The sequence below is a fragment of the Balaenoptera acutorostrata genome, chromosome 10 (assembly GCF_949987535.1).
Source record: "Balaenoptera acutorostrata chromosome 10, mBalAcu1.1, whole genome shotgun sequence".
Classification (NCBI taxonomy): Eukaryota; Metazoa; Chordata; class Mammalia; order Artiodactyla; family Balaenopteridae; genus Balaenoptera; species Balaenoptera acutorostrata.
The window spans coordinates 65245014-65272091 of NC_080073.1; the positions used below are offsets into that span (position 1 = coordinate 65245014).

Below are 27078 nucleotides of genomic sequence, written 5' to 3' on the forward strand. Positions count from 1 at the left end.
AACCCAGTTGTGTCAAACCCTTTGAGAAGTTTCCCTCTGCTTGCCCAATACACGTTAATGTTTATTAAATTCTGTAGCTATAGTTATGTCATCAATATTGCAGCAATGATTTTTGAAAAGTAAGGAAAGATTGTCTGGTGAGCTGAGATTGGAACGGTGAGTAGCAAGAGAAGGCTACTATATTTAAAAAACTGCCAATTGGTCAACTAAACTAAGGAACAGAAGCGACATGAGGTACCTAAAAATAAACTTGAAATTGGACTTGAACAACACTGATGTTTTTAGTCATTTGATCTATCCACGTTAATACTAACCATGAAGAACTTTACAGATGAGTATAAGAATGACTCTTGTGTGAAACAAGGTCCCATAACCTATATTCTACAGCCTTTGACATCATTTTAATTACAAAAGAAAAAAAGTGAGAGAAAGATAGAGTAGGAGCATTTTAATCAGCATATCACCATTAAAAAGCAAACAAAACTTTAAAACAAATAGAGCAGTCAAAAAAATGGGAAAGTCAAAATTTCGTATTTCAAAGAAAACCTATTAAAGTGGTAGGTTATATGCAAACTGAAAGAGATAAGACTAAGGAAAGAAATGAAGATTTGAGATCCACTGAAAAATAAATTTCTACACAAAGCCACCAATTAGGCCAAGGCCACTTTGGAGAAACCATTTTCCTCTTCCAAAGACCTCATGCCAGAGGCACATAAAGTATATCCAAGCTCCTCAGTCATTGTCTAGAGTTTCTTTTCCTTGCAATCTGCAGCTTTTCCCCATTCTCGACTCATGGGTGTCAGGCATCACACTAGCAGACACCCTTTTGGGAGACTGGGACAAAATCAAATTGTATCAGGTAAAAAGTATTGAACAGTTACTTTTGCCTTCACCCTATGCACTTCTACTTTGGGCAATATTTTCTTCCCTTTCAGCAGTCATGTCCCTCCTCCCTGAATATAACATCCAATTCAATAGGATTAAAATGTTTCTCTTTGACCTTTTCCCTGTTGGCTTTAATTGTCTTGAGTTTTCTTTTCTTAAGGCTCAAAGAACTCTAATTAGTGATAATGTGTTAATTGAATTACTTTAGTTCTCCCAGATAAGACTGATCTACAGATAAGCAAAAAGGCAAAACTTAGAATATCAACAGAGCCCCTAATAATCCCTGAGTTGCTGAGCTTGGCATTGAGGAAATATAAAATTATAAAATGATAAGACACTGTCTTACCCTTAAGCTAGAGAACGTTCCTGTTATTTGTACATAAGGCACTACTCAAAAGATTGAATCCAAAAGAAGATGGGGTACATATATACAATGACCTATTACTCAGCCATAGAAAAGAATGAAATAATGCCATTTGCAGCAACATGTATGGGCCTAGAGATTATCATACCAAGCAAAGTAAGTCAGAAAGAGAAAGACAAATACCATATGATATCACTTATAAGTGGAATCTAAAATACAACACAAATGAACATATCTACGAAACAGAAACAGACACACAGACATAGAGAACAGACTTGCAGTTGCCAAGGGGGAGGAGAGTTGGGAAAGGAAAGGACTGGGAGTTGGGGATTAGCAGATGCAAACTACTCTATATAGAATGGATAAACAACAAGGTCCTACTGCATAGCACAGGGAATTATTCAATATCCTGTGATAAACCAACATGGAAAATAATATGAAAAAGAATCTATATATGTATAACTGACTCACTTTTCTGTACAGCAGAAATGAACACAACATTGTAAATCAACTACACTTCAATAAAATTTTAAAAAGTTGAATCCAATGGTGAGCATGGTAGTCACCAAAGACAGAGAGATATATGTATGAGGTGTCATATTTTTCTTGCTTCATACTGTTTATTCTACTTGTAGACCTTACCCTATATGAATATCTCACTAAGAGCTATATTATGAGTTAGTGATATGTCCCCAAAAGGTCTAAATGTAAAAAGTGGAGTTGAAAGTATTTAAAAAGTTTGACTCAGTAATTTAGGGAATGATGATTCCACGTTGTTATGAACATAATTGGTAGGCAGAATAAAAGGGCATAGTGACCAGCGACAGTCATGGTTTGCATGTGCAAATGAGGAATAAAAAATCAGATCAAGGGAAGTGTGGCTGAAATATGGCGCCTTCATTTTTGGTGACATCTAAAATGATGATGAGAAGGACCAAAGCATAAAGGCTGTCTCATTAAATCATTTCTCTTCTTCCTCATTTAGCTCAGCCTATATAATTACCTTCCTTTCCCTCCTCATCCCCTCTCACACATGCATACCTTGGAAACATTTCTGAACAGTGGGAAGAAAAAAAAAAAAAAAAGGGAAGAAAGACAGAAAGAAAAATGATCAGTAGAGTGGAATTTCTTGCTTAAATTCTTCACAACTCATCAAATCTCTGGTCACAACCTATAGAAGCAGATTTGGATCCATGTCTGGATTTAAGTAGATTGGATTTGTCACCTCTTACTCTTAAGATCTATGGCTGCATTAGGGCACATCGCCTCTGAAACACTCCAGCCTAGCAACGTTTCCAAGCATAGCAACAAGGGGACTGTGTGAGGTGGCTTAATTGGAGAAGATGACCTTTATTTGAACATCTGTATATATAGAGGGAAATAGTCTTAATAAAGTTTGACACATTTTTAATATTCTGTGATATTTTGAAAGCAATATGCTTCCACTGTAATGATATTTTTCTGTCCCTCAAGCTCATTAAAATGAGATTTTACCTCTATGCTATATCATATTCAATAAAGCTGTCTTTGTTATTTCTCTGGCACTTAAAAGTAACTTCTTAAATGTAGAGAGTTTATTAAATAAGTTGTTATCAATAGAATGTGACTCCAAATTACAGTTTTTTTGATAAATTAGTAATAGGTCCAAATACTTGCCCTATTTTCTGAGGTTGCTCTTTATTAAGAAAGCATACTGTGGTTTTTGAATTACATGAGTGAAATGAATTTATACTGGTAGTAGTTAATGAAAAATAATAAACATTTACAAAGGCAAGTGTAATGCAAAGAAAAAAAAATAACATTCCCCTCCAAAGATGATAGAGTGAAAACAGAATGAAAGAGAAATTTAATTAGAAAATTCATTCCATTACATAGAGGGAAAGAAACTCTTTAAAAATGAGTGCCATGAGAAACAATCACTTGTAGATCAACTGATAAATTGAGTTAATTTACATGTAAGCAAATAATTTAAAACATTAGAAATATACTAAATATTATCATCTTAGAAGTTGTCACCAAATATGAAATTATTCTTTCAAAGTTTAGGCTGGAGTTTACTGGGGATGAAGAATTAATTTAGACACAGAATATGAATACTAATGGATAAAATATTTAAGGAAGACAAGTTATTTCCAGCCCTTGTTGGTACACACAAAAAATAACAACAGGGGCTTTGACATGAGGAAGACCTGGGTTGGACTTTGCCTTCTCTGTGACTTTGTTTCCTCCTTCATAAAGTGGAGATTTGAAATAATCATACCCACTTCATAGGACTGGTATAAGGTTAAATGAGATAGTTAAAGCTGATTTGCAAGGTAAGAACTCAAAACACTAGTTATTATGATTGTTGAATTTGGCATCTGTTAAAAACAATCAAGTGAAATACGAATGATAAATTAATCAATCCCACAGGTTACCTGTGGAGATCAGGACCACTCAACGTGTTTGTTCGCCTTGTTTAAATTCTATGACACTTAAGAGAACCTCAATTAAATTACTTTAAACTGCAATTCAAGTACACGATGAATTGAAGAAAAACCTGGACTTTAATTAGTTTAAGTTGAAGGTCATTTACTGTATCTGGCTCATCCTAAAAAACAGACTGTGAAATGTAACAATATGTGCAATCAAGATTAAGAAAAGGAAATGAATTGTTTTACATGGATTTTCTTTCTTTTTTTGATGAAGGAAAGTCAGCTTTTCATCAAAGTCCCCTAAAGAGTAATTAGTCATATCATTTCTCATTATTTAATTAAACCACTCTCAACATCCCAGGAAAATTGGAAATCCAATGGACATACTGACACATTGAAAACTAGCAACTGTACATTTGTTTTAACATCAGCCAGTACTCTGGCTAACTCTCCTCCAATTTCTGCAAGATTGCTCTTTCCTATTTTGTTTACTGTCTCCCACATGCTATGCTTCAGAAATGGGGACCTTGCTGTTCTATTCATCCCTCACACTCCATGTGAGTACTCCATGTGAGTACTGGGGCATGGCAGACACTCAAATATTTGTCAAAATAGTGAAAAAAAGTGGAAAATTGAATAATAGAGCTAGGAACTGGCTACACTTTCTACTCATCACAATTCACAGACTATATACTATACTTTTAAAGAGCCCCCAGAAATAGGGATTTTGAGTAGACTGTGCTAAGCAGCTGAGGCCATCCTCAAGTGTAAAAAAATTTTTTTTTCTTGGTTCTAATTTAAATCTTCCCTTTTTTTTCTCTCTGGTGCAGACGTTGGTAAACTGCATGATCCCTGCTTTAGAATCGAATCTAAGAAGCTCTACAAAGACAATGATACACCAAGTCCCAGCAGGTGTATACGGTGAAGATGCCTACTTTCTTCAAAGTTTTGAAGAGAGATGGTAGAATTGAAATGTTACAGTCTGTAGGATTCTCAGATTTGCTGTTGAGTTTCCATGAGAGAGGAAGGGAGAAAAATGTAGAGATTAATTAATGAATTAAGGGAAAACTATTCAAGTTGCACTTAATATGAGGCATTTGTAGCTCTGCTAATATGAATATTAGAATTTCTAGAAAAATATATTACAGTGTCAGGGGGGAGAGATAAATTAGGAGGTTGGGATTATCGTATATTTATGCACTACTATATATAAAATAGATAATCAACAAGGACCTACTGCATAGCACAGGGAACTCTACTCAGTACTCTGTAATAACCTACATGGGAGAGGAACCTGGAAAATAATAAATATATGTGTAACTAAATCACTTTGCTGTATACCAGAAACTAACACAACATCGTAAATCAGCTACACTCCAGTATAAAATAAAAATTTTTTTAAATAAAAAATAATTAAAAAAAAAAAGTTTTTAAGAAAGGAAATATTACAGTATCATTCTTTTTTAAAAATCAGGACATAGTGTATTCAAGGTCAATTGTTGACATATGATTAAGGCTTATAGCTAAGGAACACTTCTGTTCTAAAATTTCATTTTTCTCCTCAAAAAAACTGTATCAGACATCACTTAGTAAATGTAATAACTGAAACCAAATAGTTACAAGTGTGACTTCTCTCTGATGGCACCAAAAATTGGTTTTCCCATTCCACCATAAAATCATCCCATCTAGTCTTTCAAAAGACATGCACATATTTGAGGTGTCACAAACAACAATTAAAATGTCATTTTGTAAGAGAAATTAAAAAACAAAGCTTTTCCAAGAAACCAAATTTAATCAAAGTCAAGAATCTTATCAGAATTAGAGTTTATATTTGTTCGAGGCTATATTAAATCTATTTGATGATTCAGTGTTAACTTTGAATGACTCAAATGCTCTCACAAAGTTTGGGGCAAAGGTTAACCTCCTTTAATCAAGTCGGATAACTGACAGAAGAACAATTTGACATATGGAGATTGAAGCAGCCCCTCCAGAATTGTTTCCACTGCTATCAAATTATCCACCTCCAGGAGGTGTGGGAGGAGGCATCAGCCCTCTGTACCTCATTGTAAATGAGTCTAAATCAGATGCACTTGGGTGCAAATTAGGAGTAGATGAGAAAGGAAGGTGAGAGTAAAGAATATTCTAGCTACTTTTTCTTGGGTCTGGCTCTTGTAGAATGTCTCAATCACAAAAAAATAGAAGCATCTTTAGGGACTTTCTTTTCTTATATCCAACTGAAGAATCAAGGAACTCAGCTAAATCATGGTGTGTCTAGTCTTTCCAAGATAAGGAGGGGGCAGAGAAGGGGGGAGACATGGATAAAGGGAAAAACAAAGGAAAAAGAGAGGGAAAAAGGGGGAGAACCATTATTTATTGAATCATTTCTATGTGTCAGACTACAGTAAGGGCTTTTCATATGTTAACAGTTATAAATCTTACATCAACTAAATATTAGTATCCCAATTTTATAGATGAAAAAATTAAGGCACAGAGAGGTTAAGTGACTTTCCAGGATTCATTAGCAAACAGCAACACTGTGATTAAAACTTGGGTATAGCCCACTAAATGCCTCCACTCTTTTAAGTATTACTCCAAATGACTTCCAGTAATAACAGAAAATAACAGAAAACTTCTAGAAAATGTTCTAAGCAGTGTTCCTATCCATACTTTCTAAACATTATTTTCTGAATGTGATGAAGCTCAGTTACTTCACCCAATTTATTATCTGGTCTAGGGAGGTTCTAAAGAAGGCAGAAATGTATAAATTGCAAAGAAGATATGTCACAAAATTTATATTTACTAATTATTGACTCTGAATGGTGATGATGTTGAAAACTACATAGTAGAAAATATGAAGTATAACCTAAAGGGAATAGTTTACTGGTTTCTTTTAAACTAAAAACTAAACACTTGCTTAGGAGACAATCTTGCTTACACTAGAATATGTTGGGTCAGAAGCAGAAGTTGGCCCCGTGATGGATTATTAGGTAAATAAAGAATAGGAATGGGATGAGGCTATGTGTGTGTGTGTGCATCTAGGACATTCAGAGCCAGATACCCACAATTAATTCAATCAAGTGTGTGAGTCTATACCTACGTACCAATTATTACTATATTTTTGCTCATAGGTGGAAATTGATTTATTTGAAAAAAATTTAAATGAAAGAAAGCAACAAACTAGTCCAAATCAAATAAATTGGCAATCCTATTAGAAACAGACAAATCTTAATGTTTCAACTATATGAGTTGACTCTTTCATAATAAGCACGATAAACCATTACAGAAATGAAAATGTCATCTAAGCCTTGATAATTAGAAAGACAGAAAGCAGGTGTTAGAATTCTGTTTGATTCAGCCAAACTAATCAAATGAGACCTCACTTAAGAAGGAATTTATTCAATAAACTTACCTGACATAGCCTGATTTTCCACCTCTGGGCCTATCATACCATCCTACCCCTTCCATTTATGAAAAATTCAACTAATTCAATTTAAATGACTATGTAATTGAGTTCTCTCCAAAGCATGCACATGCACCCATTTAAAAAGCAGTATGTATAATTATAAAGGGACTTACATATTTGGTTTCTCGACCAGCTGCTCTTGGAAGAGTTGTAGGTGTCTATATGAAAATAAAAACAATTACACTACTGAAGTAATCAAGAAAATGTTAAAAGATTCAACTTCTGGGATAAATATGTTCACCTTTTTTTTTCCTATTAAGACTTTCTAGCCGTTACTCCCTCTTTTCTTTACAAACCCCCCTGTCCCTTTGAAAATTATTTCATTAAACACTATCACTTTATTATTTTTTTCATTGCTGTTATTGATCAGCTTTCTAGGAAATTTTATCTTATTTATTGATGATGTTCATTCATGGATCATAATAGTTCCTTATGTAATTTTGGCAATTTCAAAATTCACACATAAGCCTCTATCCCCTCAATTCTTTGAGCTGCTCAACTCCAAAGATACTCTTATCCACTCCATTTCAATCTTCTGCTCCCAGGACCATTCCTAGATGTTACCTTCACAAATAAAATGGAAAACTTTTGAAATTTCATTTTCACATCCTCCTCTTAGAACTCTACCTCCCATCTACCATCTTCATTTCTCAAATATCCCAAAACATTTCTTCAGCCTCACTGAGACTTCAAAATCAATGAGGCTTCCCAGCTCCATTATGGCTTTACTGTCTCTCTCATTACATGTTTCATATTCTCAGCCATTTTAATAGTACCTTAATTTATCTTGCTTCCTTCTCTCCTTGTGACAAACTCACAGAAACTAACAACAACAAAAACCTATATATGATGGACCGTATCATATATTTTCTCTAAATTTGTACTGGAGATACAAAACATGGCTGAGGAAACTCTCTCAACCAAGCTAACTGATTTCATTGAAAATTTTGAAATAATATTGTACATCAACTATATTTCAATAAAAAATAAGAAATTAGCTATGGATACATGCAAGTGCACTTGGGTTGCAGGGAGGAATAGACTACAAAGGAGCACAAGGAAACTTTTTCTTTTGATGGAAGTTTTATATCTTGGATATGGTGGAGGTTACACAACTCTATTCTTTGTCAAAACTCATAGAATTATATACTAAAGGGGAAAATTTTATAGTAGGTAAATTATACCTCAATAAACCTGACTTTTAAAACAGAACTATATAAGCTATAATAGAGAACTGAACATAGGGACTGAAGAATATAATAGATACTGAACAGATACTTGAACTGGAATATCAGATTGATGAATTCTCTTAGAGGCACTAGGAAGCAATAAATTAATAAAATATTTAAAGATTAAGAGACATAGAGTACAGAAGCAAAGGTGACAAAATCAGTCTAGTAAGAGTCCTAGGAGGAAAGAAATGTTTGAAAAAAAGTAATGACTAGGGCTTCCCTGGTGGTGCAGTGGTTGGGAATCTGCTTGCCGATGCAGGGGACATGGGTTCAAGCCCTGGTCTGGGAGGGTCCCACGTGCCGCGGAGCGGCTGGGCCTGTGAGCCACAGCTGCTGGGCCTGCGCGTCTGGAGCCTGTGCTCCGCGACAGGAGAGGCCACGATAGTGAGAGGCCTGTGCACCCCGATGAGGAGTGGCCCCCGCTTGCTACAACTAGAGAGGGCCCTCGCACAGAAACGAAGACCCAACACAGGCATAAATAAACAAATACTTTAAAAACAACAACAACAACAACAACAACAAAAATAAAATAAAATAATGACTAAAATGATCTTAAATGTAAGGGGAAAAAAAGAGTGAAAACTTTAGATGAAAGATCAAAGAGATACATAAGAGAAAAACAAAGCACATTTAGACACATAATAGGAAAAATCAGTAACATCATAGATAAAGATAAAATTCTAAAAGATCACAGTGCTGCTCTGTAAATGATCACTGTGTAGCAGAGGAGTAAATATCATGCTGACAAAATACTTCACAAGTTATGTTGTTGATAAAAAAAGAACCTAGGCCAAAAGCTGTTGAAAAGAGGGGACCTATAATTTTACATCCAGCAAAACTACACTTTAAAAGAAGCGGGGGGCAGGGTCAAGATGGCGGTGTGAGAAGATGTGGAGTTCATGTCTCCCCACAACTAGGGCACATGCTGGACACTGGTGGGGGACCTCAATGCCCAAGGAAATGAGAGGAACCCCCAAGCGAACCAGTAGGATGTGGGGGGACTGAGGGGAGAGGAGAAGTGGAGGCCAGACAGGACGGGTGCCCCTGAGGGGTGGCTGAGAGGGGGGAGGGGTTCCCAAGTGGAGGGACCCTCAGGTGCTCAGATTGGGGGGAATGTACCCAGAGTTTCTCCTGCCCAATCAGCTGGAGAAGTCTGCCCAGCTCTTGGGCCATGTCCTATGCATTCAGAGTCACCCTCTGGGCTGCGTTGGTCCTGGGGGAATAGGATGGAGGCCGGGGGGAGAACAAGAGAAGCAGGAGGGAGGGGCCCTCCAGGACCAAAGGAGCAGGAGAGGCACAGAGGGCATTTGCTTTGCCTACTTGAACCTGGGAAGCCTGCTCGGCTACCAGGTGGGGTCCCCTGCTCTCTGACCAGAAGTGGGAGGCACACCTGGGCCCCTTCTGTTCCATTAAGTCTAAGCCCCACACCCCCATACCTCCCAGGGCCTTTTCCAGCCCTGTGGGTCTTAAGCATAGGTCCCACCCACTGCCCAAACCCCACCCTTGCTTATGACCTGCCCTCCACAGCCAAGGCCTTTTCCACCTTTTTGGGTTTTTTCTCCTCCTCTTTCTTACTATTGTGGTTCTGTTTTCCCTTCTGGTTGTTGTTTCATCTATATTTTTATTTTATATTCTTTCTAACATATCTGTTAGTTTCTTAGTCTAATTTTATTTTTTATTTGTTATTGTTCTTTTTTTATTTTTTCTGCTGCCCTGCACAGCTTGCAGGATATTGGTTCACAAGCCGGGGGTCAGGCCGAAGGTCCTGTGATGGGAACACTGAGTCCAAACCACTGGACTAACAGAGAACCTCAGACCCCAAGGAATATTCATCAGAGTGAGGTCTCCCAAAGGTCCTCATCTTGGCACTAAGACCCAGCTATACCCAACAGCCTACAAACTCCAGTGTTGGAAGCCTCAGACCAAACAACCAGTAAGACAGGAACACAATCCCACTCATCAAAAAAAAAAAAAATTAGAAGGCCAAAAATATGTCACAGATGAAGGAGCAAGGTAAAAACCTACAAGACCAAATAAATGAAGAGGATATTGGCAATCTACCTGAAAAAGAATTCAGAGTAATGATAGTAAAGATGACCCAGAATCTCGGAAATAGAATGGAAGCATGGATTGAGAAGATACAAGATATGTTTAACAAAGGTCTAGAAGAACTAAAGAACAAACAGAGATGAACAACACAATAACTGAAATGAAAAATACACTAGAAGGAATCAATAACAGAATAACTGAGGCAGAAGAACGAGTAAGTGAGCTGGAAGACAAAATGGTGGAAATAATTGCCGAGGAGCAGAATAAGGAAAAAAGAATGTAAAGAATTGAAGACAAGCTCAGAGACCTCTGAGACAACACTAAACACACCAACATTCAAATTATAGGGGTCCCCGAAGAAGAAGAGAAAAAGAAGGGGTCTGAGAAAATATTTGAAAAGATTATAGTGGAAAACTTCCCACTATAATCCTTTCCCATGGAAAAGGAAAGTCACCCAAGCCCAGGAAACACAGAGAGTTCCGTACAAGATAAACCTGATGAGAAACACACCAAGACACACATTAATCAAAAAAACAAAAATTAGGAATAGGAACATACATATCGATAATTACCTTGAATGTAAATGGATTAAATGCTCCCACCAAAAGACACAGGCTGGCTGCATGGATACAAAAACAAGACCCATATATATGCTGTCTACAAGAGACCCACTTCAGACCTAGAGACACATACAGACTGAAAGTGAGGGGATGGAAAAAGATATTCCATGCAAATGGAAATCAAAAGAAAGCTGGAGTAGCAATTCTCATATCAGGCAAAATAGACTTTAAAATAAAGACTATTACAAGAGACAAAGAAGGACACTATATAATGACCAAGGGATCGATCCAAGAGGAAGGTATAAAAATTGTAAATATTTATGCACCCAACATAGGAGCACCTCAATACATAAGGCAAATACTAACAGCCATAAAAGGGGAAATTGACAGCAACACAATCATAGTAGGGGACTTTAACACCCCACTTTCACCAAACGACAGATCATCCAAAATGAAAATAAATAAGGAAACACAAGCTTTAAATGATACATTAAACAATATGGACTTAATTGATATTTATAGGACATTCCACCCAAAAACAACAGAATACACATTTTTCTCAAGTGCTCATGGAACATTCTCCAGGATAGATCATATCTTGGGTCACAAATCAAGCCTTGGTAAATTTAAGAAAATTGAAATCATATCAAGTATCTTTTCCGACCACAACGCTATGAGACTAGATATCAATTACAGGAAAAGATCTGTAAAAATACAAACACATGGAGGCTACACAATACATTACTTAATAACGAAGTGATTACTGAAGAAATCAAAGGGGAAATCAAAAAATACCTAGAAACAAATGACAACGGAGACACGACAACCCAAAACCTATGGGACGCAGCAAAAGCAGTGCTAAGAGGGAAGTTTATAGCAATACAAGCCTACCTCAAGAAACAGGAAACATCTCGAATAAACAACCTAACCTTGCACCTAAAGCAATTAGAGAAAGAAGAACAAAAAAACCCCAAAGCCAGCAGAAGGAAAGAAATTATAAAGATCAGGTCAGAAATAAATGAAAAAGAAATGAAGGAAACAATAGCAAAAATCAATGAAACTAAAAGCTGGTTCTTTGAGAAGATAAACAAAATTGATAAACCATTAGCCAGACTCATCAAGAGAAAAAGGGACAAGACTCAGATCAATAGAATTAGAAATGAAAAAGGAGAAGTAACCACTGACACTGCAGAAATACAAAAGATCATGAGAGATTACTACAAGCAACTCTATGCCAATAAAATGGACAACCTGGAAGAAATGGACAGATTCTTAGAAATGCACAAACTGCCGAGACTGAACCAGGAAGAAATAGAAAATATGAACAGACCAATCACAAGCACTGAAATTGAAACTGTGATTAAAAACCTTCCAACAAACAAAAGCCCAGGACCAGATGGCTTCACAGGTGAATTCTATCAAACATTTAGAGAAGAGCTAACACCTATCCTTCTCAAACTCTTCCAAAATATTGCAGAGGGAGGAACACTCCCAAACTCATTCTACGAGGCCACCATCACCCTGATACCAAAACCAGACAAAGATGTCACAAAGAAAGAAAACTACAGGCCAATATCACTGATGAACATAGATGCAAAAATCCTCAACAAAATACTAGTAAACAGAATCCAACAGCACATTAAAAGGATCATACACCATGATCAAGTGGGGTTTATCCCAGGAATGCAAGGATTCTTCAATATACGCAAATCAATCAATGTGATACACTATATTAACAAATTGAAGGAGAAAAACCATATGATCATCTCAATAGATGCAGAGAAAGCTTTCGACAAAATTCAACACCCATTTATGATAAAAGCCCTGCAGAAAGTAGGCATAGAGGGAACTTTCCTCAACATAATAAAGGCCATATATGACAAACCCACAGCCAACATTGTCCTCAATGGTGAAAAACTGAAACCATTTCCACTAAGATCAGGAACAAGACAAGGTTGCCCACTCTCACCACTATTATTCAACATAGTTTTGGAAGTGTTAGCCACAGCAATCAGAGAAGACAAAGAAATAAAAGGAATCCAAATCGGAAAAGAAGAAGTAAAGCTGTCACTATTTGCAGATGACATGATACTATACATAGAGAATCTTAAAGATGCTACCAGAAAACTCCTAGAGCTAATCAATGAATTTGGTAAAGTAGCAGGATACAAAATTAATGCACAGAAATCTCTTGCATTTCTATACACTAATGACGAAAAATCTGAAAGTGAAATTAAGAAAACACTCCCATTTACCATTGCAACAAAAAGAATAAAATATCTAGGAATAAACCTACCTAAGGAGACAAAAGACCTGTATGCAGAAAATTATAAGACACTGATGAAAGAAATTAAAAACGATACAAATAGATGGAGAGATATACCATGTTCCTGTATTGGAAGAATCAACATTGTGAAAATGACTCTACTTCCCAAAGCAATCTACAGATTCAATGCAATCCCTATCAAACTACCACTGGCATTTTCCACAGAACTAGAACAAAAAATTTCACAATTTGTATGGAAACACAAAAGACCCCGAATAGCCAAAGCCATCTTGAGAACGAAAAATGGAGCTGGGGGAATCAGGCTCCCTGACTTCAGACTATATTACAAAGCTTCAGTAATCAAGACAGTTTGGTACTGGCACAAAAACAGAAATATAGATCAATGGAACAGGATAGAAAGCCCAGAGATAAACCCACACACATATGGTCAACTTATCTTTGATAAAGGAGCCAAGCATATACAGTGGAGAAAAGACAGCCTCTTAAATAAGTGGTGCTGGGAAAATTGGACAGGAACATGTAAAAGTATGAAATTAGAACACTCCCTGACACCATGCACAAAAATAAACTCAAAATGGATTAAAGACCTAAGTGTAAGGGCAGACACTATCAAACTCTTAGAGGAAAACATAGGCAGAACACTCGATGACATACATCACAGCAAGATTCTTTTTGACCCAGCTCCCAGAGAAATGGAAATAAGAACACAAATAAACAAATGGGACCTAATGAAACTTAAAAGCTTTTGCACAGCAAAGGAAACCATAAACAAGACCAAAAGACAACCCTCAGAATGGGAGAAAATATTTGCAAATGAAGCAACTGACAAAGGATTAATCTCCAAGATTTACAAGCAGCTCATGCAGCTCAATAACAAAAAAACGAACAACCCAATCCAAAAATGGGCAGAAGATCTAAATAGACATTTCTCCAAAGAAGATATACAGATGGCCTACAGACACATGAAAGAATGCTCAACATCATTAATCATTAGAGAAATGCAAATCAAAACTACAATGAGATATCATCTCACACCGGTCAGAATGGCCATCATCAAAAAATCTAGAAACAATAAATGCTGGAGAGGGTGTGGAGGAAAGGGAACACTCTTGCACTGTTGGTGGGAATGTAAATTGATACAGCCACTATGGAGAACAGTATGGAGGTTCCTTAAAAAACTACAAATAGAACTACCATACGACCCAGCAATCCCACTACTGGGCATATACCCTGAGAAAACCATAGGTCAAAAAGACTCATGTACCAAAATGTTCATTGCAGCTCTATTTACAATAGCCAGGACATGGAAGCAACCTAAATGTCCATCGACAGATGAATGGATAAAGAAGATGTGGCACATATATACAATGGAATATTACTCAGCCATAAAAAGAAATGAAATGGAGGCATTTGTAATGAGGTGGATGGAGTTAGAGTCTGTCATACAGAGTGAAGTAAGTCAGAAAGAGAAAAACAAATACAGTATGCTAACACATATATACGGAATCTAAGGGAAAAAAAAAAAGGCCATGAAGAACCTAGTGACAAGATGGGAATAAAGACACAGACCTACTAGAGAATGGACTTGAGGATATAGGGAGGGGGTGGGGTGAGATGTGACAGGGTAAGAGAGTGTCATGGACATATATACACTACCAAATGTAAAATAGATAACTAGTGGGAAGCAGCCGCATAGCACAGGGAGATCAGCTCGGTGCTTTGTGACCACCTAGAGGGGTGGGATGGGGAGGGTGGGAGGGAGGGAGATGCAAGAGGGAAGAGAAATGGGAACATATTGTATATGTATAACTGATTCACTTTGTTATAAAGCAGAAGCTAACACAGTATTGTAAGGCAATTATACTTCAATAAAGATGTTTAAAAAAAAAAAACAAAAATTAAATTCAAAGTAAAAATATTAAAAGCAGCAAGGGAAAAACAAAAAATAACATTCAAAGGAATCCCCATAAGGTTTTCAGCTGATTTTTTAGCAGAAACTCTGCAGGCCAAAAGGGAGTGGCAAGATATACTTAAAGTGATGAAAGAGAAAAATCTACAACCATGATTACTCTTCCCAGCAAGGATCTCATTCAGATTCGACAGAGAAATCAAAAACTTTTCAGACAGGCAAAACCTAAGAGAATTCAGCACCACCAAACCAGCTTTACGGCAAATGGTAAAGGAACTTCTCTAGGCAGGAAACACAAGAGAAGAAAAAGACCCACAAAAACAAACCCAAAACGATTAAGAAAATGGTAATAGGAACATACATATCGACAATAACCTTGAATGTAAATGGTATATATGCCCTAACCAAAAGACACATACTGGCTGAATGGATACAAAAACAAGACCCGTATATATGTTGTCTACAAGACACCCACTTCAGACCTAGGGACACATACAGACTAAAAGTGAGGGGATGTAAAAAAGATACTCCATGCAAATGGAAATCAAAAGAAAGCTAGAGTAGCAATACTCGTATCAGATAAAATAGACTTAAAAATAAAGACTGTTACAAGAGATAAGGAAGGACACTACATAATGTTCAAGGTATCAATTCAGGAAGAAGATATAACAATTATAAATGTTTATGCACCCAACATAGGAGCACTTCAATACATAAGGCAAATGTTAACAACCATGAATGGGGAAATCGACAGTAACACAATAGTAGAAGGGGACTTTAACACCCCACTTACACCAATGGACAGATCATCCAAACAGAATATAAATAAGGAAACAAAAGCTTTAAATAACACAATAGACCAGATATATTTAACTGATACCAAAACCAGAAAAGATATCACAAAAAAAATTATAGACCAATATCACTGATGAACATAGATGCAAAAATCCTCAACAAAATGCTAGCAAACAGAATCCAACAACATATTAAAAGGATCATACACTATGATCAAGTGGGATTTATCCCAGGGATGCAAGGATTCTTCAATACATGCAAATCAATCAATGTGATACACCATATTAACAAATTAAGGCATAAAAATCATATGATCACCTCAATAGATGCAGAAAAAGCTTCTGACAAAATACAACACTGATTTACGACAAAATCTCTCCAGAAAGTGAGCATAGAGGGAACGTACCTTAACATAATAAAGGCCATATATGACAAACCCACAGTAAACCACATACTCAATGGTGAAAAATTGAAAGCATTTCCTCTAAGGTCAGGAACAAGACAAGGATGTCCACTTTCACCACTCCTATTCAACATAGTTTTGGAAGTCCTAACCACAACAATCAGAGAAGAAAACAAATAAAAGGAATACAAATTGGAAAAGAAGAAGTAAAACTGTCACTGTTTGCAGAAGACATGATACTATACATAGAAAATCCTAAAGATGCCACCGGAAAACTACTAGAACTAATCAATGAATTTGGTAAGGTGCAGGATACAAAATTAATGCACAGAAATCTCTGGCCTTCTTATGCAGTAACAACGAAAAATCAGAAAGAGAAATTAAGGAAACAATCCCATCTACCATAAAATACCTAGGAATAAACCTGCCTAAGGAGGTGAAAGACTTGTACTCAGAAAACTATAAAACACTGATGAAGGAAATCAAAGATTACATAAACAGTTGGAGAAATATGCCATGTTCTTGGATCAGAATAATCAATATTGTGAAAATGACTATACTACCCAAAGCAATCTACAGATTCAGTGCAATCCCTATTAAACTACCAATGGCATTCTTCACAGAATTAGAACACAAAATGTTGCAATTCATATGGAAACACAAAAAACCCCAAATAGCCAAAGCAATCTCGAGAAAGAAAAATGGAGCTGAAGGAATCAGGCTCCCCGACTTCAAACTATATTACAAAGCTACAGTAATCAAGACAGTATGGTACTGGCACAAAAACAGAAATATAAATCAATGGTAAAGGATACAAAGCCCAGAGATAAACTTACGCACACACGGTCACTTAATTTACGACAAAGGGGCAAGAACATACAATAGAGAAAAGACAGCCTCTTCAGTAAGTGGTGCTAGGAAAACTGGACAGCTACATGTAAAAGAATGAAATTAGAACACTACCTAACAACATACACAAAAATAAACTCCAAATAGATTAAAGATCTAAATGTAAGACTGGACACTATAAAACTCCTAGAGGAAAACATAGGAAAAACACTCTTTGACATAAACCACAGCAAGATCTTTTTGGACCCAACTCTTAGATTAATAAAAACAAAATAGAAAACAAAATAGTAAATAAAAACAAAAATAGGGCTTCCCTGGTGATGCAGTGGTTAAGAATCTGCCTGCCAATGCAGGGGACACAGGTTCGAGCCCTGGTCTGGGAAGATCTCACATGCCGCAGAGCAACTAAGCCCGTGATCCACAACTACTGAGCCTGCGTGTCTGGAGCCTGTGCTCCACAACCAGAGAGACCGCGACAGTCAGAGGCCTGAGCACCGCGATGAAGAGTGGCCCCCGCTTGCCGTAAGTGGAGAAAGCCCTCGCACAGAAACGAAGACCCAACACAGCCATAAATTAATTAATTAATTAATAAAAACAAAGAAACAAAAATAAACATATGGGACCTAATTAAGCTTAAAACTTTTGCACAGCAAAGGAAACCATAAACCAGATGAAAAGACAACCCTCAGAATGGGAGAAAATATTTGCAAAGGAATCAATGGACAAAGGATTAATCTCCAAAATATACAAACAGCTCATGGAGCTCAATATCAGAAAAACAAACAATCCAATTAAAAAATGGGCAGAAGGCCTAAATAGACATTTCACCAAAGAAGACATACAGCTGACCAAGAAGCACATGAAAAGATGCTCTACATCACTAATTATTAGAGAAAGGCAAATCAAAACTACAATGAGCAATCACCTCACACCCGTCAGATGGCCATTATCAAAAAAATCTAGAAACAGTAAACGCTGGAAAGGGTGTGGTGAAAAGGGAACGCTCTTGCACTGTTGGTGGGAATGTAAATTGATACAGCCACGATGGAGAACAGTATGGAGGTTCCTTAAAGAACTAAAAATAGAACTACCATATGACCCAACAATCCCACTACTGGGCATATACCCTGAGAAAACCATAATTCTAAAAGAGACATGTGGGCTTCACTGGTAGAGCAGTGGTTAAGAATCCACCTACCAATGCAGGGGTCACGGGTTCAAACCCTGGTCTGGGAAGATCCCACATGCTGCAGAGCAACTAAGCCTGTGCACCACAACTACTGAGCCTGCACTCTAGAGCCCATGAGCCGCAACTACTGAGCTCACGTGCCACAAATACTGAAGCCCACCTGCCTAGAGCCCATGCTCCGCGACAAGACAAGCCACTGCAATGAGGAGCCCACGCACCGAAATGAAGAGTAGCCCCCACTCACCACACTAGAGAAAATCCGCATGCAGCAATGAAGACCCAATGCAGCCAAAAATAAATAAATTAAATAAATTAATTAAAAAAATTTTTTTAAATAAAAGAGATGTACCACAATGTTCATTGCAGCACTATTTATAATAGACAGGACATGGAACCAACCTAAATGTCCATCCACAGATGAATGGATAAAGAACATGTGGCACATATATACGATGGAATATTGCTCACCATAAAAAGAAACAAAATTGAGTTATTTGTAGTGAGGTGGATGGACCTACAGTCTGTCACAGAGAGTAAAGTAAGTCAGAAAGAGAAAAACAAATACCGTATGCTAACGCATATATATGGAATCTAAAATTTAAAAAAAAATGGTACTGATGAACCTAGTGGCAGGGCAGGAATAAAGCCTTAGACATAGAGAATGGACTTGAGGACATGGAGGTTGGGGGAGGGGGAAGCTGGAGCAAAGTGAGAGTAGCATTGACATATATACATTACCAAATGTAAGATAGATAGCTAGTGGGAAGCAGTAGCATAGCACAGGGAAATCAGCTCTGTGCTTTGCGACGACCTAGAGGGGTGGGATAGGGAAGGTGGGAGGGAGGCTCAAGAGGGAGGGGATATGGGGATATATATGTATGCATATGGCTGATTCACTTTGTTGTACAACAGTGACCAACACAGTACTGTGAAGCAATTATACTCCAATAAAGATCTATTAAAAATAAACAAATAAATTTAACTAAAAATAAATAAATAAAAGGGCAAAATAATGATAATCTCAGGAACACAGGCAATAGAATCAATACAAAAAGACCTTATTGAATACAACAAAGAGGTCAACAAGAAGAAAAATAAATCCAGGAAAATCTATGAATGTGTAAGAAATGAGGATCTAAATAAAGTATAAGTGTCTAAATAATGAAGAAATCAAGAAAAATATAACCATTAAAATTCAGATCTAGATGTCCAAAAAATACTAACAAACTATGTCTACATACATATGTATAGATAGATAGATAAATAGATAGATCGATCAATCTTGATTAAAAACAACAGGAAAGTGAAAAATGCTGTGGTACTTAAGTTTAGAAAAAGATATATGTAAGCTTTAAAATTGATAGGAAAATAAGCATAATTATTGTCTTTAATAATTTAGACGTAAATATGAAAAGTAACAAAAATGTAAAGTAAAATTTTCAAAATTTTCAAACCAGTAAATATTAAAATATCCAAAGGAAAGCAGGAAAGTCAAAAAAGAAAACAGTTCAAGTAGCAAATATAAAATAAGATAGGCGATATTAGTCCTAATATAAGAAGAATTACAGTAATTGTTAATGGCTTAAGGTCCCAGATAAACAGAATTTCAGATCAAATATAAAAGTGATATCTAGAAATATGTTGTCTTGAAGAAAATAAGATGAGTGTACAAAAAGATAAGAAAATAAAGTAATAACTGCAAAGTAAAGGAGCTGTTACAGTGGAGGATTACTGGACTGAATGTCAATATTATGACATAGTATAAGTGTGTTTCATGTTTGGTAATTGCAATCATTGTTGCTTTTGTTGTGGTCATCCATGTACAATGCTTGGTGTCAGTCTATCTATCTCTTGTAAAAATAAAATACAGTGTGTGTGTGTGGAAAAAAAAAAAAAAAGAAAATAAAGTAATAGAAAATAGTAAAAAAATAATAATAATAGAAAAAAGTAATAAAAGATACATCTAGGAAATCATGAATTAAAAATTACATATATGTTATGTATCAATATATAAGGTCACAATTTTCATATGAGACTAAAAAGAACAGCCTCAGGTTCACAAGTACTGTATGGGCTACTAAAGGCTAGAAAAATCAAAACGATGAGAATAAATACGTAAGCAATAGCAATATAGTTTCAAAATCAAAGTCAAATCTTATGAACACTTCTCTAGCCTTATTCGTTCTCTTTTTCTTGGCAACAATCACCATGATCACACTCTCTTAAACACTGGGCTCTTGTAGCTTCCATGTTACCACACTGCTCTGACCACAATAGATTTTCATTCTCCTTGATTGGACCTGCAATATTTTGTTCCTGGGAGCTCCGTACAGGGTGTCCACAGCATCGACGTACCAGTCATCCCCCAATCCCTCCTACCAGCTCCAGCACACAGGTTTAAGGCCTCCTGACACACATCTTGAACTTATCCTATCCAAATAAACATTACCCTCTTCCCTCTACCACACTGAGCCTCCTTCACGTTTGTCTACAGTCGAGGCAAAGAGCGGGAGCTCTTCCACGATTCTCCTCTCCTTCTCTGCACACATCCAAACCCAAGCAAGGCTGCAATATCTCTTTCACACCCAGTGCTTCTCTGCAGCTCCTCTGCACCAGGCCACCATCATGTTTCCTCTGACCTCGGTAGCCTCCTCACAGCAGCCATCAGCCATCTTTCTCAATGGTTTCATTTTATTCCCCCCATATTTTTATATCTTCCCATTTTCCCTGGAATCCAAACTTCATGGCATGGCATGTAAGTATCCTTACCGTCCCTACTTCCCTTTCTCACCTCATTTCACACTGTTCACCATACTGCAACCACACTGGCCTTCATGCACACTAAGCTCTTTCCTGCCAGGATATTTGCACATGCTTACTCCTCTTTCTGAAAGCTATTCTCCCTGATCTTTCTATGACTGGCTTCTTTCCTTCATGGTCTCAGTTTGAATCCTACTTTCGGATCGCTATATCCAAAGTACACCTCTCAGCGTGGAGAAAAAGGAACCCCCCTACCTTGTTGGTGGGAATGAAAATTGGTGCAACCACTATGGAGAACAGTATGGAGGTTCCTTAAAAAACTAAAAATAGAACTACCATATGATCCTGCAATCCCACTCCTGGGCATATATCCAGAGAAAACTCCAATTTGAAAAGATACATGCACGCCAATGTTCATTGGAGCACTATTTACAATAGTCAAGACATGGAAGCAACTTAAATGTCTGTTGACAGATGCATGGATAAAGAAGATGTGGTGCATATATACAATGGAACATTACTCAGCCATAAAAAATAATGAAATAATGCCATTTGCAGCAACATGGATGGACCTAGCAATTATCATACTAACTTATGTAAGTCAGACAAAGACAAATACCGTATGATATCATTTATATGTGGAATCTAAAAAAAAAAAAGATACAAATGAACTTATTTACAAAACAGAACAGACCCACAGACATAGAAAACAAATTTATGGTTACCAAAGGGGAAAGGGGGTGTGGGGAGGGGTATATTAGCAGGCTGGGATTAACATATACATACTCCTATATATAGAATAGATAAACAACAAGGCCTTACTGTATAGCATAGGGAACTATACTCAATATTTTGTAATAACCTATAAGGGAAAAGAATCTGAAAAAGAATACATATCTGTATATTTGTATAACTGAATCACTGTGCTGTAACCTGAAACTAACACTACATTGTAAATCAACTCTACTTCAATTTTTAAAAAAAGTACGCCTCTCCGATTACTCTGCCTTGCTCACACTTATCACGATAGTACCTCACAGTGCCAAGCCCATAGTAAGCACTAATAAATATTTGTTAAATGAAATAATTGCCTTAAATTGAATGGCCTAGAATAATGTATCTTTAACACTATAAGCGTTAAATATTTGTTAAATAAATCAATAATACAGGTTATTACTCATATGTTAAAGTCCTATTCCTATTACATTTAATATAATATAGGGTATTTTTACATGTCCAACAAATGAAATGAGAAAAAAATACATTTAAAATTTATATAGTCTCTGGCAAATCAAACTTTTCTATCTTTAGATTAAAAGACTTAAAGAATATACAAAACAGGTTACAAATAGAGAAGCTATAAGTATCCATTTGCAGGTTCTCTTTACTAAAATATAATAATATTGACAATGAGTGATTACCTGGCTTCTACATCATTATTAAAGGATATTTGTCTATAATGTTTCAATTGAAAATTAGAAATACTCTTTTAGTTATAGGCAATTCTGTACATTTAAAATCTACTTTAAACACAACTTTGTAAATCAACTTTAATAAAAATTTTTAAATAAGTAAAATAAAATAAAATCTACTTTATACATACACTGTCCAATTTTGAAAAAGAATATGCAAAAAATATTTATACTAATTCCAAGAGAGAAAATAAGACTGACCAAAAAAGCCTAACAATTATCAATAAAAGAAAAACCATAATCATTTTGAAATTTGGGTAAGTAGATCTGTACAAAGTATTCAAAAAATAATAACTTGGAGAAATGTAATATTTCATCCCAACAAATGAAAAAGGTTTCATGATAAGAAGGGAGTACTTAAATATTCAATTATAACAATGCTTTAGTAATCCTCAAATGATCTAAAATATCCAGGATTCTGTCCCTCTGAGTCAACGAACAATGAAATAAATTCAGTTAACCAAAAGAAAAGAATTCCAGAAATAATACCAGTATTAAAGCTCTAAGACTAACACTACTTTAGTCTACCTCATTTTCAGTTTCTACAAGTCTAAGGGCTCTGAATTACATAAGGACTGAAGCTATGGTTTGGGATGAGAATAAGTCACAAATTCTACATACAGTTCTATATCTTAAATGCCAACATATAACAACACAGTCTAATACTTTGGCTTTCAAACTGTTTTGAACTTGACCTACAGTTAGAAATAGATTTTACTGCAACCTATATACACATGCCTATACCTGTACATGTAAATGAATTGAAATAAATGTCAACAATACCTACTCACTGCTTGGAATAATACAGTCTGATTGATAGTTTACATTCTTATTATTCTATTTTTAATATGCTGTTTGCTAACAACAAATAAACAAACAAAAAGAAACACAATGCTAGTTGTTATCCACTAATTTCCCAAATCACTACTGGGCCTTGACCTGCAGTTTAAAAATCATTAATCTAGTAACTCTTATGGTTCAGTAAATTATATTAAATACATACATACTTTGATTGTGTCAGAACCCAAAAATGTCTGTAGGGAACTTGAAGGAGAATCAGAAGAATGCTAGGAAAAAAAAAAAAAAAAAAGGACAAGCTTATGATGCATCCATCCTAGCCAAGCAGAGGGAAATGAAGTGAAGCAAAGCAAAGGTTTGAATTGCACGGTCTAGTCTAAGGCATTACCATAGACAAGGAATCCTGTAAGACCTTATCAATGGTAGCACAGAGCTCTTCAGTTTGCTGCCTGAGCTGTTCAGGGGAACACAACTGGAAGAATTGAAACCAGGTACTGGGTTAGCAATGAGTTTCGGGATTGCATTTCAAAAGCAGGGGTGATCTGAAGCCATTACCTCCAGAGGTGGATCTAATGTGTTGTCCTTGGAGATGCTCTCTGTCTTGGCTGGTTCGTCTAGTGCCTAGTGATAATAAATGAAATAGTTCTCATGTGAGGATTTTAGTCAAATATACATGTAGTAAAGTCTGAATTCAAAGAAAGCCCTGTATGTCTCAAGAAGAAATATCTTTGAAACATTTGATGAGCTATTCTCTGACCTGGAGGCATTGTCCACAACTGCCTACTTTCTCCTGCGGAACTAGTATCTCCAATATAAGGAGTCTTGTAGTTCTTGTGGGCACAAGCCCCATTGGCTTTCGGAGCTAAGTATTTTGGGGGCTTGTCCCTTGGGTGGGAGGCTTAAATGCTGGGACATTAGATGTGCAGCCTAAAACCTCAGGGCAAAGTTGGGAGCTGGGGTTTCCCTCCCAATTGTTTGGCACTGTGCCAGATATGGGGTTGATGGCAAGAATGTATCTCAGCCATTCCTGCCAGGTTTTGTATGGGTATTTTCTTATTAATCTGAGATGCTGGAGTCACTCAGCTGGTTTCTGGATTTCTCTCAGAGGGAATTTCTCCATGTGCAGCTTTGTATTCAATGTGTCCCTAGGAGGAGAGAAGTTCAGAAGCTGCCTATGTTGCCATCTTGGTCCATCTCCTTCATCATTTCTAATATTTATTTGTGTCCACCTGCTTTTGTTCTTAATCAAATTCCATGTAGAATTATCCATTTCTAATCTCTTAGTTGGACTAACTTTTGGCTTTGATCTTCTTTGGCATACTCACATTCCATTTCAGTAGTTTCTGTTCATATCTTTACTATTTATTTCCTTCTACATTCTTTGGATTTATCTTATTTTCCCTCAAAGAATCCCTTTTGTTGCATTCTACAAGTTGTGATATGTTGTATGGTCACTGTCATTCAATTCTAAACACATTTTTAGATATTTCCATTAAGGTAGTTTTTCTTTCTAATTTTTTTAAAATATAAGGGTTTTTTCCCCTCAATTTTTAAGTTACCTACTTATTTAGTTATAACCATAGAACTTCTCAAAATAGCCATTTCTTAGGTAGTGTGAGATTTATGGTATAAGACATGATTAGTTTTTTGTAAATATTCCATTTATGTTAAAGAAAACATCTATTCTCTAATTGTAAATATTCCATTTAAAATTAGATAATTGTAAATATTCCATTTATGCTAAAGAAAACATCTATTCTCTAATTGTTGGCTGCAGAGCTCTGTGTGTGTGTGTGTGTGTGTGTGTGTGTGTGTGTGTATGTATCTATCAGATCAAGATTTTTCTTTTTTTTTCAAATCATCTTAGTTTTACCACTTTCTTTTGTATGCTTATTCTATTAATAATTGAAAGTCATCAATTAATTGAAAGTCACCATAAAATCTCACAGAATTGTAGTGAGTCTGTTAATTTCTCCCTGTGATCTTAGCAATTTTTCTCAATGTAGTTTGAAACCATTTTATTAGCTACATTCATAATTAGAAGAAGTATACCTTCCTCATGAATTAAAGATTTGTCATTATAAGGTAACCCTCTATATCCCTAATAGTGCTTTGTGTCTTAATCTCTATTTTGCCCAATACAACCAAATGTTTTTATTAGCATATACCTAAGATGCAAAATGGAAATAGACTACATCTCTGAGTCACTGACAGAGAGCCATGTTGAATGGCCAGGTTGAGCTATACCCCACTGTGATGTGGGGAGGAAATAAACATTTATTATGTTAAGCTATCCCCCTTATTTCAATAACTCACAAAGGAAAATACTATCTGAAAATCATTTTTTCAAAATCTATTTCTCTGCATTAAATAAAATATAAAACATTGGCTATGATAACCTAATAGAAACCCTTGAGACTGCCTCTTTCTTACCATAAAAAAATTCTCTTTTCCTCTCCTCCTCCATCCTCTATATTTTTGATTAATCATGAGTAATGGATAGCAAGGAACAGAAAATGTCATAAAGATAACTCCTTGCTGGTGTTCAGACAGCTTAATTTTTCCTTGACATGGTGTTCTAATCATCTCCTATTTACCCTGTTGGTGGGGGAAGGGAAGGGCTTCCCACTCTGTGGTGATGGGGATGGCCAAATACATGACACCTGACACTGGACAGATGCCATCAACAGCAGTTTAATAGTCAGAGGTGGTCATGGCCCAGGGGAAGAAACTGTGCATTCCATCAGGGCCACATAAGACCTGTGCTCGGGGAACAGTGAACAACAGGGGCTGTGGAAGGCAGGTTTTGTAGGATCAAGAGAGTGAGGTGTCCCTGCTTCCTTAGAAGGGTGTGGTCGGCTTGTTTGATTAAGTAGGCACTGCACCTGGTCGGTTTGATAGGGAGGGTTAGGGGACCTTATCTGGGGGAGCAGAGTGGGGAGGTGAGCTTGCAATTAGACCAGCTGAGGCCCTCCCAATTCTACCAGGTGCCAAGCAGGTAGTATTGGGCTTTAATTATAGGCTTTACACTACACATGGCTTCTAACTATGACGATCATTATAGAGAAGAAAAAAGTCAGAAATTAATGACCCAGAGGGAGGGGATATAGGTATACATATAGCTGATTCAGTTCATTGTAGAGCAGAAGCTAACACAACATTGTAAAGCAATTATACTCCAAAATAAATAAATAAATAAAAGCCATAGACTGGGAGAAAATACTTGCAAAGTAAAAAAGGAAAAAAAAAAAAAAGGAAAAGAAAAAATTTAATTAGTGACCAGGATTAACAACAAACTCCTTAGGAGAGAACCTTGGTCTAGCTCTTCCTCGCTCTCCAACAACACCTTCTACCCACTCCTCACTTGCATGCTGCTCTTTAACCACAATGGATCACTTGAGTTCTTTGAACTTGTGCTGACCTTCCAAGCACGAGTTATTAACTTTGCCTAGATTATCCCTCCTCCACCCTCAGCTCACTTAGAATTCGTATTCTTCCTAAAAATCCTAATCCAGCTCCTGTATAATGTTTTTTGGCGTTTGCACCAGGCAAAATCTGCCCCTCCCTCCTTGGGTCACCGCATCATTCCATACATGCCTTAAGCATATTGTATCATCATTACTCTTCAACTGTATCTCCTCTCTACTGG

General features: G+C 36.5%; 1 protein-coding gene across 14 annotated transcripts in view; it reads right to left on the reverse strand.

The window, feature by feature from the left end:
• The window catches only part of MLIP (muscular LMNA interacting protein), a 298573-nt gene that overhangs the window by 92410 nt on the left and 179085 nt on the right, over window positions 1–27078 (reverse strand). For 10 of the 14 annotated variants that reach the window (XM_007186944.2, XM_007186939.2, XM_007186945.2 and 7 more), the window contains 4 exons: window positions 23985–24050; window positions 23818–23901; window positions 23639–23698; window positions 7240–7284 (listed from right to left, as the gene is read on the reverse strand). In XM_007186944.2, the coding sequence (XP_007187006.2) occupies window positions 7240–7284; window positions 23639–23698; window positions 23818–23901; window positions 23985–24050 (255 nt within the window). The remainder of the gene's footprint in view (window positions 1–7239; window positions 7285–23638; window positions 23699–23817; window positions 23902–23984; window positions 24051–27078) is intronic. The other 4 variants (XM_007186933.2, XM_007186937.2, XM_007186938.2 and 1 more) reach the window with 4 other exon arrangements.